The sequence below is a fragment of the Crotalus tigris genome, unplaced genomic scaffold, assembly GCF_016545835.1.
Source record: "Crotalus tigris isolate CLP2741 ecotype Arizona unplaced genomic scaffold, ASM1654583v1 scf7180000023617.9722795, whole genome shotgun sequence".
Taxonomy (NCBI): domain Eukaryota; kingdom Metazoa; phylum Chordata; class Lepidosauria; order Squamata; family Viperidae; genus Crotalus; species Crotalus tigris.
Window position 1 is genome coordinate 3,174,477 of NW_024100081.1, and position 16,923 is coordinate 3,191,399.

The following is a 16,923-nucleotide window of genomic DNA, read 5'->3' on the forward strand; positions in this document are numbered from 1 at the left end:
AGTCGATGACACTATCTAACCATCACATCCTCTGCTGTCCCCTTCTCCTTTTGCCTTCAGTCTTTCCCAATATCAGGGGCTTTGCCACTGAGCCCTCTCTTCTCTTTTGGTGGCCAGAATATTTGAGTTTCAGCTTCAGTCCTTCGAAAGAGGAGTCAGGGTTGATTTCCTTTAGGGTTGATCTCCTCGCAGTCCAAGGGACTCTCAAGAGTCTTCTCCATCACCACAATTCAAAAGCATCAATGCTTCAGCACTTAGTCTTCCAACTCTTACAGCCATACTTTGCTACTGAGAAAACACATGACCAGGACAGAGTTGTTATTAAGAGCTTACAAAGAGTTCCAGAAACCATCTTCTCTTGCTTTCCCTAACTTGTTTATTCTTTCTTGACCTGTTTGGGTTCTACTTTCAGTTGTAATAATGGCTTTTAAAATTGTACCACAAACCTAGGCTGGGAAAGGAGAATCCCCCAGATACTGAGAGTAGGAAAATTATGTCCCCAATCTGGATCAAGATACTACTGGTGCTTGGTGTTTGAAGGTATGAAGAAAGATCTGCTTCAAATAAATTATTTTTTAATTTCTTCTTTCAGTGTTGATACCAAGTATCCTTGGTCTGGTTGGAGAGCACAGGAGAAAAAATTGGTAGGCTCTATTTCATCCTTTCTCAGTCTGTCAAATTCAGATTGAGGTCCTTTTAAAAAGGCCTTCATATGATTGCAAATTGTCTGATCAATCCTGACTAGTTTGGCCCTTCATATTTGAATTTTCTTTGATACTGGGGCACTTTATCTCTGCATTAGATGAAAAGGGACTCCAGACCTCTATGAAACCATGACATCATCTGCATTCAGTAGTAGAGCCAATTTAATTGTGGCTCAGCTGTGATGTATTTAAATCCCTAGTATTTTTTTTAAAAAAAGTAAAATTCTATGAAGCTTGTGGGTGGTCCATTTACCCATTGGCAGTGAACCCTGCCTCACCAGGCCTCCCAACCCTTTGGGCTTCAGATCATTTGGGGAGAGATGGCTTGATGCCTTTTCAGCTTGCCTTCCCCAGGAACCACTGGGATTTTTTTTTTTAATCTATGACCAGACATATGTACACAAGATGAAGTAAGGTGTGTTTGTGCGCACATACAAACAAACAGATCTTTTAAGTAGTTTTCCTTTTACAAGGTGGGTGGGGTGAAGGAATTGTTATTGTGTAGGAACCGTATAAATTTGGAGCAATATTGATTATTGCCCACCCTGTAAAATACTTCTTTACCCTCCAGCTTGAGCATCAACCTAAACCTGAACACACCAATGCTTAACAGGGGCAATTGTACATGGTAGGAAAGACAGAATAATAGTGCTGCTATCTTATTAATGAAGTCCCTGCCCACTATATTTGTCTTTCCTGGTCAGATTTAGCTGAGAGCACATTCTGTTTTCTTTCAAAGTTTGCAATAAGCATGTGAAGGACTAACTCAGCACATTGGAGGCGGGATTATATTTGCTGCCATATACCGTGTAAAAACCCTGTAGACCCTAATATATTCAGAATAATAAGCAGGGCCTGAATTACGAACTTTTCCTATCCAAAACAACATTACTCATGCACAGGAAATACCAAGAGTTGTAGAAGTGCGAAAATAAATATTAGGTGAAAATTAGGTGAAATTCAACTAATACTGACAGATCGATAAGCAGAACATGGAAAAACCAAGAAAGAAAAAAAAATGGAGTTAAACCTCTAACCATCACACCAGTTTTCAGTAGAGGGAATTGAATGGCTTTAAAATACATATATAAAAATGGGGATATTGTATTTCATCTTCAGTTAATGCTAATTGATTCATGTGTCTTAGGAGGTTCACAAATAACTATTTATATTATAATGAAATGTATCTTTCCCAAATTGTTGAAGGCAGATCAAAGAAAATATGTATTTCCAAACAAGGCAATCCTGTGCATTGGTACCATCATCATGAAGATGATGATATTCACATATGGCTTATATTTACTACATGCCACTGCCTGCTTGGGAAAATATGGGTGACAGCCTCCCCAAGATTTGAGGTTTTCAAGCAGCCACTTTGATCCTTTTTGGGATTACCATTTGTGAGATGCATCAAAGCCTTTTTTTATTAACACTGAAAATATTTTTAAAAGTTCATAATAGAATAGCTATAAATGTCCCAATAATTTTTTCAAGGTTGAAAATATTAAGTTGCTGCGCATTTCAATACTTTAATTCAAAGTAAGGGAAAAAGCATGCTAACCATTCTGAAACAATATGGAGCAATTATGGCCACTCCTCTTTTGACAACGGGTCATTTGGAATCGAGTGGATTTATAATTCCACTAATGCATAAGAGAAGCATAGTACCAGGTGGACAAAACCCTAAGCTCATTACCCTGATGTGTTGCTCTTCTTTTCTTCAAAAAAAAGTGAATTGTAGGACTACAAAGGAACAAATATGTATACAAATAATGTTAGAGTTACTGAACATTATTATGTTTAGTTCAATCTCTACTTTATGAAAATATCATCTAGTGTGCAAATGCAATACTTGGTCTGAGTTTTGCGAACTTGATTTTTTATATGTATGTATGTATGTATGTATGTATGTCTTTGGTTATTCGGGTTTTCTCCCACGTAAAATTGGAAGTGTCTTGGCGACGTTTTAACGAAGTCTCATTCATCATCTTCAGGCTGGTGCTTTCAGCTTCGTGCTTCTAGGAGCAATGAAACGTCGCCAAGACACTTCCAATTTTACGTGGAAGAAAACCCGAATAACCAAAGACCTACATACAAACACCCACGAAAACCTCAGAAAACAAATATATATGTGTGCTTGTACAATCGCTTTCCCAGTTTCTGGGATCATAGGGAAGGCAAGTGGAATTGTTTTATTATTCTAGTATCCAAATTTGGAATAAGTATCTTTTTTTTTAATTTTGGTTAAAATATGGTGATTTTGATGCCATCTTATTTGTTTTTCTGTCATTCTTCCCATTTGGTACTCAGACAAATATGCATTTATGATCAGGATAAATAACACCAAGGGAACAGAATATATTTTATTTGGGAAAACTTTGTAAAATAGGTTTTTATTTACATCAACATTTTTTCAGGTTTTTTTTTTTCAGATCACTTTGAAGAATTAAAAAGCAATTTTTGTCCTTGACAAACTCTTTTGTGTCGCTTGACTTGATTCTAACAAGAATATTGTCTTTTTATCAATGTCATGTTAAATAATTGTCTTCATTTTTTCCCCTAAAATAGAAAAATATCATGACTCAAAGGTTAGCGATTTTTGAGTAATCGGTGCAGTTGGAAGACATATGCAGAGCAAAAATGTTATAGTAACATGATTATATAGGAGGATTCAGAGATTCTTGGGCTGAATGCGCACTCTACACAAAGATTTTGGTTTGGTTTCCTTGGGTAAACCACCTTGTGAGTTGTTTTGTATTCTGTACCTTTAGAATAGCATTAGCAGGCAGTTTAATTCAGTGTTTGATTTATAACACAGAGTGGGAGGGAGGGAAAGGCTGTAGCATTCATCCTCTGTTGAATTGCTGCTCTCCCTGATCCTCCAACATCTGCAAATATTTACAGAGATAACTATATCCAGTTGTCTGGGGCATTGTTTTTGGTTGTCTTTCTTTCTTTCTTTCTTTCTTTCTTTCTTTCTTTCTTTCTTTCCTTCCTTCCTTCCTTCCTTCCTTCCTTCCTTCCTTCCTTCCTTCCTTCTTTTTGAGGGAAGGTAGAAATCAATCTTAAGCTTAGTTATAAAAAGCTAGAGGAGGGGGCAGGTGGGTTGTGGGGCATCAAAGAAGAAGCAGATAGATGTAAGATTGCATTCTTTATATCCAGGCACAGCAGCTTTAGTGGCCCCAGGGTAGCAGACAGGAAGTAGCAAATATTTTCAGATCCCTCATTGTTACTGTTTCTTGCCCAGCCCCAAGCCACTAGCTCCTCCCACTGCTGCATAACAAGTTGAAAGAAAGAGCATGCAGCACTGTTGCTAAGATGCGTGTCTTTATTGTACTTCTGCAGTTATGTTGTCCGGGGCTAATTGTCATGACCATTACACTAGCCAGCTAATGCAACGACAGGGATGGTATTTACTAATTGTATGTCATCTTAGCAACAAAATGCTTTGTAAAGCCTTGCATTTTGGGAGAGCATTTCACAGTTTCTTGCATTCCCCCCCCCCCCCGTACATTGTTCTAGTAACATGTTAGTTCGCAAGCAAGCTGTATCTTGGAAGTGGATTAAATTAAGCACTGGGATATCCTTCCCAAACAATTAGATATTTTTAAATCTCCTGTAGGGAAAAGTATGTGTTTAAAGCAGACGTTATGGTATAAAAGGCCCTGGGTGTCCAGATACATCTACGAAAAGCCTTTCCAACACCAGTCACTTTCATTTAAGGAATTAAGGAAATCTCTGCCGCTGTGAATTGCAATAACCCGGCTGCTAATCAGTTTTGTTTAAAAGCAGAAATTGATTTTTGGATGTTTTTTAATTAAAAGTGGTAATTTGAGTGGAATGTCGCTCTGTGAGGTAAAGGAGAACATTTTGCATGCCTAAACAAAGGTCTTCGTGCTTGAAATGATACACTTGAGTGTGGATGTGCTTTAATCTTTCTACATTTTTTTTTTTTAATTTGGGAAGAGGCATATTCTGAAAGTGAGATGTCCCTTTTCTATACCTCGAAGAGAAAGAAAAAAAATTGCTTCCCCAGATGAGATGTGCCTCTGATTAGGTTAGGGCTGCTAAGCTGTTGTGATCAGCAGTTGTGGTGAGCTAACGGTTTTAAGTTAATATTTAAGGCAGTGGTGGGATTCAGATATGTGAACAACCGATTCTGTGTGGATGCCGCTTCCGGAAGTCCGTTCTGGGCCTGGGCAACAAAAAATTAGCTACCAGTTTCTGCCGAAGTGGTGCGAACTGGCTGAATCCCACCACTGATTTAAGGTAAAGGATATGTCCGAAGAAGCAAAAACGAAGCAGGCCCTTCATCGCTTAATAATCAATTCTGCAACTCTGATGTTTCTCTCTTTTTGTTTTAACTTCTTCCATAACTTTTAGACCAAATAGCAGAGCTTAATGTAATCATTTGTTTGAAAGTTTGTACTAAGAGAACTAATGCTTTTAGAACATCTGAGGTCTTTTTTCTTTAAATTGAATCTTACTCCCTAGGATCAATTTATCTCTCCCCCTCCCTCTCTCTCTCTCCCCCCCCCCTCCTCTCTTTCTCTCTCTCTCATATTTCCAGTTCTGGGTGCCATTTATACATCGCACATAGATATAATTCTCTTCTCTGGTTATGTTTTGAAAGGATAGCCATTCTGATTTTATAAATTTGACTCTCAAACAGAATCTGGAAAGCCTATTTAATTGTTAGTAACATGGTTAGTAACTCTCAGTAGAAGATACTAGGAGTGGCAGGTGGGAAGGACAATTTTTTTTTCTTCAGAACTGAATATCTTTTTATCAGAGAAAAATTACTTCTACAAAGTTTAGGACAGAATTATGCTAAAACATCAACATCTGGAAAGGTTTGGCAATAATTTGAGATTTCACCCATTTAAAAAACTCTGGTGAGGGATCCTTGGTGCTTTCTGAGCTTGTTTTCCTGCAGACGTTTCTTTATCCAAACTCAGTAATATTATCAGGACACTTACAATGTTACCTAGGGTTTGATATTGAAACGTCTGCAAGAAAACAACCAAGCCCAGAAAGCACTAAGGACCCCACAGTTCAACCATGAACTATAAATATTCTCCTTTATCAGTACCTAAAAGTAATGTTGGAATTCTGATGATGCTATCACCCATAGGTGCCATGTTGCCAACCTTTTAAATGGAGGCTGTCCTTTCTCAGTTGAGGCCATTCTCAGTGCCCCAAGATAGCTTCTTTCAAATGATCCCTTGTTCATTGATTGGGATCAAGGATTTTTTTATCATGAAACTTTTCAAGGTCTATATATATTGCAGGTGCCAAGTCTATTGATGTTACTCATAAGAGTAACAATTAAAATACGTGTCCAGTTAAAATAAAACCTATCTTTTACACTGATTTAGATTTTTTTTTTTGTATGTACGTATGTACCATATCCTTCAGTTAAGAACAATGTGTTAGCTGTGCCAATGCTAATAAATTTGAGGGCTTTAGAAGGAATTTGCACTCCTGGAGATGGACTATCCTACCTTGTTTCTCAATTGTGATTGATCAGATCCTTCTGTAACAATTTATAAACAAAGTTACAACGCAGTGGCCGTATTATTACCAAATAAGAAACATCAATAAGTCCTGTTTCAAATGCCATTGCTAAATCAAAATACATTCATTTCAAGTGGTAAACAAAATAAACTGCTTTGACTGATTACCATTTTTTTTATTGAAAGTTTTAAATTTTACAGAACAAATCCCTTCCCCAAACCCCCACCCTCCAGTACCCTCCCCCATCTTCCCCAAACCTCCCATACCCTCCCTCAACCTTCCCGGAGCTGAGTACAGGCTTAATTAAAATTTTCAAAGAAAATAAAAAATAGAAAAAAAACTTAAAACACATATAAATCCTAAACAAATCTAAATACCTTAAATTAAACAAATTATCTTCTCTAAAACATAATAGTTGCAAACATTAAACACACATTATAATATACTTTAAACATTTTCTAGTATTGTACTTATATTATTATCCATCATTCTATATAGAATCCCCAAAACACAAATTTAAACATTACTTTCTTTAAATATCCATACCTACAATATAAGATCTAATCTCCCTCTTTCTTTACTCTAGATCACAAAAATAAGCATATAAACATTCATTATACCGTTAAGACTGGATACTCTTTTGAATAGTTAAACTAAATACTTAAATTTAAACTTCTTATCTAAAATTTTTGTTCAATCTCCATAATCTTCTCTCCTATCAAGAAAAGAATTTAAACATTACTTTCTTTAAATATCCATACCTACAATATAAGATCTAATCTCCCTCTTTCTTTACTCTAGAGCACAAAAATAAGCATATAAACATTCATTATACCGTTAAGACTGGATACTCTTTTGAATAGTTAAACTAAATACTTAAATTTAAACTTCTTATCTAAAATTTTCGTTCAATCTCCATAATCTTCTCTCCTATCAAGAAAAGAAAAAACTTAAAAAACATATAAATCCTAAACAAATCTAAATACGTTTAATTAAACAAATTAGCTTCTCTAAAAATAATAATAATAATAGATCCCATAAACATAACTTAAAACATTAAAATTCCCTTATACCTGTTTAAATCTTTACCAATAACAAATTCCTCCACAGTAAACACATTCCTTCTCTTATCCATAAACCTCTTAAAGGTAATTCCAAAAAAGTTTGTAAATCTTAGTTCTCCCGCAATCTCAATAGTCTTCTAAATACTTAAACTAAATACTTAAACTTAAACTTCTTATCTAAAAATTTTCATTCGATCTCCATAATCTTCTCTCCAATAGCCAATTCCATCCACTGTAAACACAATCCTTATCAGTCTCTCTTGTCCATAAATCTCGAAAGAAGTACTTTAAAATCTGCCCTTAAAGGTAGCTCCCAAAAATTTGTAAGTCCTGGTTCTCCCACAAACTCAGGAACCAATACTTGTGAGGCTTCCTTAACCTCCTTCTTCTGTTGGTCTTTCTCTTTACGTTTATATGTTGCACAAGTTGTCCTCTGCTCTTTCATCTCGACTTGTTGAGGCCCCTCAAACTGAAATTTCCCATTTTTAATTAATATAGGCTCTTCACACTGCAATTCTGCCCTTAAAGGTTGCTCCAAAGAGTTTATAAATCCTACTTCTCCCGCAGATTCAGGAACCAATACTTGTGAAACTTCCTTGACCTTCTTCTGTTGATCCTTTTCTTTACAATTGTATGTTACACCTGTTGTCTTCTGCTCCTCCATCTCTACTTGTTGAGGCCCCTCAAACTGAAGTTTCCCAATTTTCATAAGTGTAAGCACTTCAGATTGCAATTCTGCCTTTTTATCTTCCAAAGCTTTAAACGTAATAGGTGGCGATGAACATACCCCCAGGACCGAAGTATAAAAGTCTTTTGCTTTAGATCAATTTTTTCCTTCAGCTCGGCAAACTTGCAAGCAATATGAGCAGTATGACAATCCAGAACAGGGGCATAGCCAGCATTGATTTTGCCTGGGTGGTTCAGGATGATAACCTGTGCTGTGAATCCAGCAGCTTCCATTGGTGGATCATTTTTGCTATCACCAGCAACATTACCACGATGGACATCTTTTACAGATACATTCTTTACATTGAAGCCAACATTGTCACCAGGCAGAGCTTCACTTAGGGCCTCATGATGCATCTCAACAGATTTTACTTCAGTTGTAACGTTAACTGGAGCAAATGTTACCACCATGCCTGGTTTTAGAATGCCAGTTTCCACACGACCGACTGGAACGGTACCAATCCCACCAATTTTGTAGACATCCTGAAGTGGCAAGCGTAGAGATTTGTCAGTTGGACGAGTTGGTGGCAAGATAGAGTCCAGAGCTTCCAGCAGTATAGTTCCACTAGCACTACCATCTTTACGAGTCACCTTCCACCCTTTGAACCAGGGCATATTAGAGCTAGGTTCCAACATGTTATCTCCATTCCAGCCTGAAATTGGCACAAAGGCCACTGTATCTGGATTGTAGCCGATTTTCTTTATGTACGTGCTGACTTCTTTGACAATTTCCTCATATCTCTTCTGGCTGTAAGGTGGCTCAGTGGAATCCATCTTGTTGACTCCAACAATGAGCTGTTTTACACCCAGAGTATAGGCCAGAAGGGCATGCTCACAGGTTTGTCCATTCTTGGAAATACCTGCTTCAAATTCACCAACACCAGCAGCAACAATTAGGACAGCACAGTCAGCCTGAGATGTACCAGTAATCATGTTTTTGATGAAATCTCTGTGTCCAGGAGCATCAATGATAGTGACATAATACTTGCTGGTTTCAAATTTCCAGAGTGAGATATCAATAGTGATACCACGTTCACGTTCTGCCTTCAGCTTATCCAATACCCATGCATACTTGAAGGAGCCTTTACCCATCTCAGCAGCTTCCTTCTCAAACTTCTCAATGGTCCTCTTGTCAATTCCACCACATTTGTAAATCAGATGACCAGTGGTGGTGGATTTGCCAGAATCGACGTGTCCGATGACAACAATGTTGATGTGGGTCTTTTCCTTTCCCATGTTGGGTGGTTAGATAAGGCTTTTCCATCGGCTCCAATAAAGGTCCTCCGAAGCAGCGGCAATCAAGAGGAGATTATAATAAAAAAAGGAGTTCAAAAAAAAAGAAAAGAGAGAAAGAAAAAAGAATAATTAAATAGAAAAAAATCCATTCCATTTTTTTAAAAAATACAAACAGTACAAAAAACAAACCAAAAAAGTACAAAAATAATAATACTAACACTCCATTCCAATCATTAAAAAAAACAAAAAAAAGGAAAAGGGAAAGGGAAAAAAGAAACCCCAAAAAGCCTGCCGGTCGCCATTCTACCTTCCGGAAAAAAAAACACCGAAAGGCTTGCCGATCGCCATTTTACTTTCCCTTTCAACAAAGGAAAAAAAAATAAAAAGAGGGAATATAAAAGTAAAAATAAATCTTTGAACTTAAAATCCAAATAAAATCCAAGAAAGCAAAAACTAAATCCTCTACTCAGCTCTGTCCGCTTCTAAAAAAAACCTCACCAGTTAACTTTTATCGCGGAGGTGGTTGCGGCGGCTTGTTTTGTCCCTAGGGACAAAAGCAGCTGGGAAGCGGAGACAGTCTGAACTCCGTGGGAGCACTCTTTTCACCCCCCCCCAAAAAAAAAACTTTGGGGGTGCATAAGAGGCTCTACCACTATTCAGACATCTCTCTACCCCCCCCTTTGCCCGGGAGGGGTTTTTTGAACCGCTGAACAGCTGATGTCCGCTGTTCATAGCGATTCAAACACTTACTCAGGAGGACGGCTACAAAGTAGCCGCCATCGCGCGCGCAGATCCACCGGAAGATTTTTTTTTTTGTATGTACTTATGTACCATATCCTTCAGTTAAGAACAATGTGTGTTAGCTGTGCCAATGCTAATAAATTTGAGGGCTTTAGAAGGAATTTGCACTCCTGAAGATGGACTATCCCACCTTGTTTCTCAATTGTGATTGATCAGATCCTTCTGTAACAATCTATAAACAAAGTTACAACGCAGTGGCCGTATTATTACCAAATAAGAAACATCAATAAGTCCTGTTTCAAATGCCATTGCTAAATCAAAATACATTCATTTCAAGTGGTAAACAAAATAAACTGCTTTGACTGATTACCATTTTTAAATAATATCAAATGTTAACCATACAACAGTTGGATCCCACTCTGTTGAAAAATATTTATGTAATCTAAATCTGGGACTAATTGCTATCAGGATGAAGAGAGTGGGGGGATTGTTAAGCAGATGCTGTACCCAGTAGCTATAGTTTCTATTTCCAGAAAATCCATGTATTTTATTTATCCATAGAGACAAGTTCAGATATGGATTATGTATTTAAAAGGATGGGATTGGAGGGAATTATTCTGTTTCCTTTTCATTTTGATGTATCATCCATTTGAAATATCACAGCATCTTGAAGGAAGTGGAGAATATGCCCACTTCCTTCAGGAAATGCCTAGTATCCCATAAGCCAGTGGTTCTTAACCTGGGCGATATTGCCCCCCACGGGGCGATTTCATTTTTCAGGGGGGCGATGGAACAAAAAGGGGCGACACGGGGGCAAAGGAATGAAAAGAAGGCGATATGGGGGCGATGGAGCGAGATGATTTGGGGAAACTTTTGAGACATTTTCGTACAGTGAATCGCTGTATATCTGTAGTACAAAATCATCAGATTGCTTGCTATTAGTGGATTGAATTGTATTTTCAAATGTTCCTCCAGCTAGCTTCAGTACAGAACGCCGTACATATGTGAATATGCATCGCTTATGTTCATGCGCGTTGCACAGCAGCTCTACCCATACAGTGGCACGCCATTGGCCAGAATATGGGAGATATGGGAAAAAGACTGGAAATAAATTATTTGCATCAATATGTCCTGATGACAATTTTAAAGAAAACAAAAAAAGTGTTTGCATAAATTGAAGAATTATTTCCTATGTTGTGATTGAGAGGTTAACTTCCTCATTGGCTCAAGGGGGCGATTCGTTCAAGAAGGTTAAGAACCACTGCCATAAGCCCTTGGAGCAGAAAACTATAGCAACATTCCATGACATCATCAGTCCATTTCCCATTGGTCAGGGAAGCAGCAGTAAATATTAAAGGAAAAGAGAGTATCCAAACTGGAAGGGGAGAATAAAAGAAAACACACAGCACACCAAGCCACAACTCATACAAAGCTTACAACGATCACCAGCAATCCCTTTTCCGTGTACACCTTCCTACATGCTTTCTTTTCCCCTAACTAGCATGACTTCCCCAAACTAAGTTCCCTAAAGTAACTAGTAAATTGTCGGAAGAGCTGCTGAAAAACTTCCTATATCTTTCCTTACCACCCCAGCAGTCAGCCATTCTGCCAATAAGGTCCCATAAGAACAAAACTAATTGCAAATGTCCTGCAGACAAAAAAAAAAACAACAAAAGCATAAGGCAGTGGTCTCAACCACAAAAAACCCACAAAAGCATAAGGCAGTGGAGGAGGCCAAGGGAGGCACATAAATAACAGAGCCAAGTCTCTAGCATCCAGGGTACCTCTGTCCTCTGTAACCTGCTTTAAGTGTTTACACCAGTGGTTCTCAACCTTTTTAATGCCGCGACCCCCAACCGGTTGTAAGTCGAGGACTACTCAACCGGTCGTAAGTCGAGGACTACTCAACTGGTGCAGCACCGTTTGCAGAATGGCGGGCTCAGCAGGGCAGAGACAGCCTGGACAATTCCTATTGGCTTTTGAAAGCCAATAGAATTAGACTCTATTCAAGAGAGTCTATTCTATTGGCTTTCAAAAGCCAATAGAATAAAAGGGAGTAGCACAGCTAAGGAAAAGGGGGGAAAAATGGCAGATTGCGTTGTTTGGCGAGCCCCGTGAAATGGTCGTTCGACCCCAAATGGGGTCCCGACCCACAGGTTGAGAACCACTGATTTACACAGTACTCAAACCCCAGCCATAGCACACTTAAACTGTTCCATCTTTGGTCATTCAGACCTCATAATTTCAGACAGCCTTTATTTCTCTTCCCCAACCTATTTTTTATAAGATTTTACAAAAGATGAAGTACAGTAACTTGACGATCTTGAAAGCTAGTGTATTTTGTGACTTCTTAATTGACTTTAAAAAGATATTCCCCCTTTTAAAAGAAGTCTCTGCTACTGTCCATCATGGAATCCTGCGGGAACCAAAGTCTAACATGAGTTTAAAGACTTATCAGCCTTTACCCCCACTTAATTACATTAATCCAATATAACAGTTATTTCATTGCTGAAGTACAATACTTGAATGCAGTTTTATGTTTATTGCTATAAAATATAAAAAACAGGGCTTCTGTGCAGCTCTATGCCATTCATGAATTAGATGGGTGGATGGATGGGAATAGTCACTTTCCATTGTCCTTGTGGTGAATGCAGAATAATGAGCAGCTGTGTGAAAAAGCTGTATGTACATTAAGATCCATTTCCATGTCTCCAGTGAGTGTGATTATCCCTCCAAGTGAATCACTTAGCAGGTAGTACTTGCCATTACCGATTTCATCTGTCATTCCTTTGCCTACTCTTAGTGGTCTGAGATTCTCCTTCCACTCTTCCAAATCTCTTCTGAGTCTAAATATTTTGAATCTTTAAAAATTTTTTATAAATTTGTTCTGTCTGTAAGTAGTTGATTGATGTGTTTCAAAAGCACTACTTGTACTAGCTCCACATCTCATATCTTGCCATCTTTTAACCAAGTGATTTTTCCACTACAGCAGAGCTATTTATTGCGCACAGTTCAGATAATGGGAGCTGTATTGGTTGTCTTAAACTGCAGTTAAGTGATAAAGAGAAGGCCATGAAATCACAGTATCCCTTGCCAAACCACTTACCTATATAGAACAGCAGAAACATTTTGCTTACCTTAAATTCTGTTATGATACCAGAGTCGGTATCAGTATTAAGTGCAGTAAAGCCAGTTGAATGACTTTATAGATCAGAATTATGAGACATACATTAAGGAATATAGTTTAGTTACATTACTAATTGGTACTGTGCCGGTTAGGAACTAATAATTGTTAAATTGGGGATTGGCTCTCAAAGCAGGAAATATGATCCTGAAATCCTTTGTTCTGCTTCTCTCTCTTAACTATAGTTGAGAAATCTTTCATGTGAACTGACATTTAGTTTGTTTTATTTATGCCTTTGAGTCAGTGTTAACCTCTAGCAATTGCTGAACAAGTCCCTACAGTTTTCTTAGCAATGTTCTTGTCATTCACCATTGCCTGGTTTCTAAGACTGAGAGTGGCTGACCCAAAGTAGCTCAGCTGGCTTTGTGCCTGAGGTAGGACTATAATTCACAGTCTCTCGGTTTCTAGTCTGGTACCTTAACCGGTACACCAAACTGGCTCCTATAATGATATTAGTGTACAGATAATATATCTGATAACGCTGCTGAGTGGGATTAGTATCCATTTAATTTGGTATTGCTTATGCTCAGTAATGTAAGACTAGTAAGCACTGCAGCAGACATCTTAACTATTTGGTGTAGTGATTAAGGAAGGGGGCTTCAAACGTAGCCCTTTTATGACTTGTGGACTTCAACCCCCAGAATTCCTCAGCCAGCGTGCCAAATATTGAAGACCCTTGGATTAAAGCAATATCTTGTGAGGTGTGATGGGCTGAGAGAGAGAGAGATTGGCCACAAGGTCACCCAACCCAGCTGGCTTTCATGGCTAAGGCCTGAAAGCTAACTGGGTGACCTTGGGCCAATCATTTTCTCTCAGACCAGCTCACCACATAGGGTGGTTGTTGTGAGGAAAACAGGAAGAGGAAGGTGTAAGATAGATTTGGGTAGGATAGATTTCCTGCCTTGCATTATTTGTAAAAATAATAAAGGTGGATAAAAATAAATAACTCCTATCTTAACTGAGCTCTTTATATTAATCAACTTCAGTTATTACAAAGAAACGTGTGGACAAAATTGTTTTAGGTTTGTAGTTTGAAGCTACCTTTTAAAAGTAGGAGAATCATGAAATGGCTTGATAAAATTGGATAAGTGAATGAAAAGAATACGTAGAAGTCTGTCTAGATCAGGGGTAGGCAACCTTGGCTCTTTTATGACTCGTGGACTTCAACTCCCAGAATTCCTGAGTCAGCTGACTCAGGAATTCGGGGAGTTGAAGTCCACGAGTCATAAAAGAGCCAAGGTTGCCTATCCCTGGTCTAGATCTATAAGTATATGAAGCTTGGATATTAGTTTGGGGAATACAACAGTATGGTAAGATACAAAGGTAAACATTGTACAGCTTTGGGGGAGGGTGTATGAACATTCAGAGGATACAGGCAGTTTTGCTGGTAGTTATAATAAATAAGTTTGAAGTCATTAGATGGTTTCTTTGAGCTTTCTAGAAGCTGTTTTTGTTTCCTTTAGCTAGCTGATAATACATTTGGACTTTTTATGACTCTTTTTCAATTAATAGCTGATTATTTCTGCTTCAAAACTGTATGTCACAAACAACAGAACATGTTTTTCTGACATGATATAAGCAAAGCAGTGTACTAAATCACTGAGGTTAAATCCTAGATAGCAGGTATTATTTACCTGCACGCTTTTAAAAATAAAAACTAGTTTGCTTAAAGGAAATAGTAATTCAAGTTCATATTTCAAGCTGTGGATTTTCCTGAATTCAGTTTAAAAAAAGATATTTTGTTATTGTTTCAAATTGTTATATTAGTACATTGAAGTGGAAGAACAAGGAATTGTATTATACCATGAGTCTGTCTGTCTGTCTGTCTGTCTGTCTGTCTCTCTCTCTCTCTCTCTCTCTCTCTCTCTCTCTCTCTCTCTCTCTCTCTCTCTCTCTCTCTCTGTGTGTATGGTGTGTGTATCTATGCATGCATAAATGGTGAATGATAAACACATTTCTGTGGCAAAAATTAAATGAGAAATTTCCTTTTGAAATTAAGCAATTATTTGTACTAGAATGGTTTTGGTGGCAAGTTTTTATATGCTACTTATGGTATCATACAAGAACTTTTTCTTGTACATTCTGCTCCAAAATGCAAGCTGGACGGACACATGTATCATATGAATTCTGCATTGTTCTGCAACAAATCTGATTAGGAAAAAGAAACCACCATCATTGAAAACAGGACATAGGAACAAGTACATATCAATTCCAGTCTGTTTTGATAACTAGACAATATCTGGGTTGGATATTGGGGGAGAGTTATCACAAGCCCATAAACAAAATCATTTAGTAATATTTTGGTTGGCCTTCAGCTTACATAGCTAAAAGAAGAAAATTATTAGGAAAGCATTTTAAGAGCATCAGCTAATATATATATAATTCTTTTCTATTTGCAGTTAAATAATCTTAACGTTTAGTTTCTTTTGAGCACTGTCAGAGACCCTTTAAATATTCCTTTCCAGATAGGTACTAAACTTGGTAGAGGACATGATAATTAAGATCCCATTGTCTATGTTGTCTGAATAATGGTGCATACGATATATATGTGTTTTGTGTTAGGTATGAAAATTGCACATATTTGAGGTCTTACTGCTTTTCCTGGGTAGTATTAGAAGGCAGGATCCTAATTCTTGCCTATTCATTGTATATATTTATTTAAAAGGGAAATGCAACAGTTGAGGTGTGTATGTCTTTTGTACATCATCATGTCATTGTTTGGCTACCAGTGCTAAAACAAGGATAGCAGAGCAAAGATAAGATGTGAGAAGCAGCTCTGAGCCTTCAGTTAAATGAAGAGTTAATGAGCAAACATTAGCACCCTGCACACAATAGATTCTATTAATGCATGGGAAATCAGTTTTCCAGGTTAAATATAACCTGGAGGATCAGCAAAGAGCGTGCTTCTGTTTAGATTTCTGTTTGTATCTTTCTGTGTTAACTCTTAACAATTCTTTTTCTCCTTTATTTATATTGCACTCAAGTTTCCTTTGTACAAAAGATTTGCAGGTGCAAATATATCCTGCCTTCATTAACTTCCCCTCCCCTTTTAAATTTATGTGATTTCAATTTTCCTTCCCTGTACTGTTAATTAGGGGATCCTCTAATCAGTACCATTATCACAGTGGTATTCATGTTTAGGAAAGCTGCTAAACAAATGCTTGCAAAATTGCTAAATGGCTAATTAATGTCTGTTAATTAAGAAAATTGCTCATGGTAACAAACCGTGCCATTGCTGGCAGCAGCTAGAAGGCGAACACTTGTTGAAATTACTAACATGGCAGGTATGGAACATCTGTTCGTCTGCTCTTCCTGAAGTGTGTATGGCTGCTTTTCCTAATGTACTTACAAATCATATTTGGTTTCCAGATCAATTTTGTTTCTATTTGCAAGGACAAAAAAATTAAATTAAACAAGCAACATATTGTACCTCATAGCCTGAACTTGGATATTCATGTTTCAGACCTCACTCTAGAAAAGAAGTTCAAATTCTTGGAAGTGGATAATGTATTTAATCTAACCAGTCTAGACTTGTAGCATGACTGAGCTAAAACTATACAAATACGTTTTTCCTTCCTTGCAAGGAAATATAGTGTTTTCCCAATCACTAGTCAAAAAAGTTTATTTGGATCGCCAAATAATTAATCAGGATGACGGAACATAAGCAGAATCTCGAAAAGGCTGTGCTGTAGGTTTGCATAGATATATGCAAGCTACTCCATTCACAAGAAATTCTATCTCTGCATGGGGC

The 16,923-nt window shown here is 37.6% G+C and overlaps 2 protein-coding genes across 6 annotated transcripts in view; one reads left to right on the top strand and one right to left on the bottom strand.

The window, feature by feature from the left end:
* The window catches only part of SSBP3 (single stranded DNA binding protein 3), a 202,753-nt gene that overhangs the window by 163,464 nt on the left and 22,366 nt on the right, over positions 1-16,923 (top strand). The window lies entirely within an intron of this gene.
* On the bottom strand, positions 7,990-9,323 carry LOC120297328 (elongation factor 1-alpha 1-like). Its single transcript, XM_039319838.1, has one exon. The coding sequence runs from the start codon at positions 9,245-9,247 to the stop codon at positions 7,991-7,993; it is 1,257 nt and encodes a 418-aa protein (XP_039175772.1). The 5' UTR covers positions 9,248-9,323; the 3' UTR covers position 7,990.

Excerpts from the sequence above, each read along its gene's own strand:
- LOC120297328 (XM_039319838.1), bottom strand. The coding sequence starts at position 9,247 with ATGGGAAAGGAAAAGACCCACATCAACATTGTTGTCATCGGACACGTC.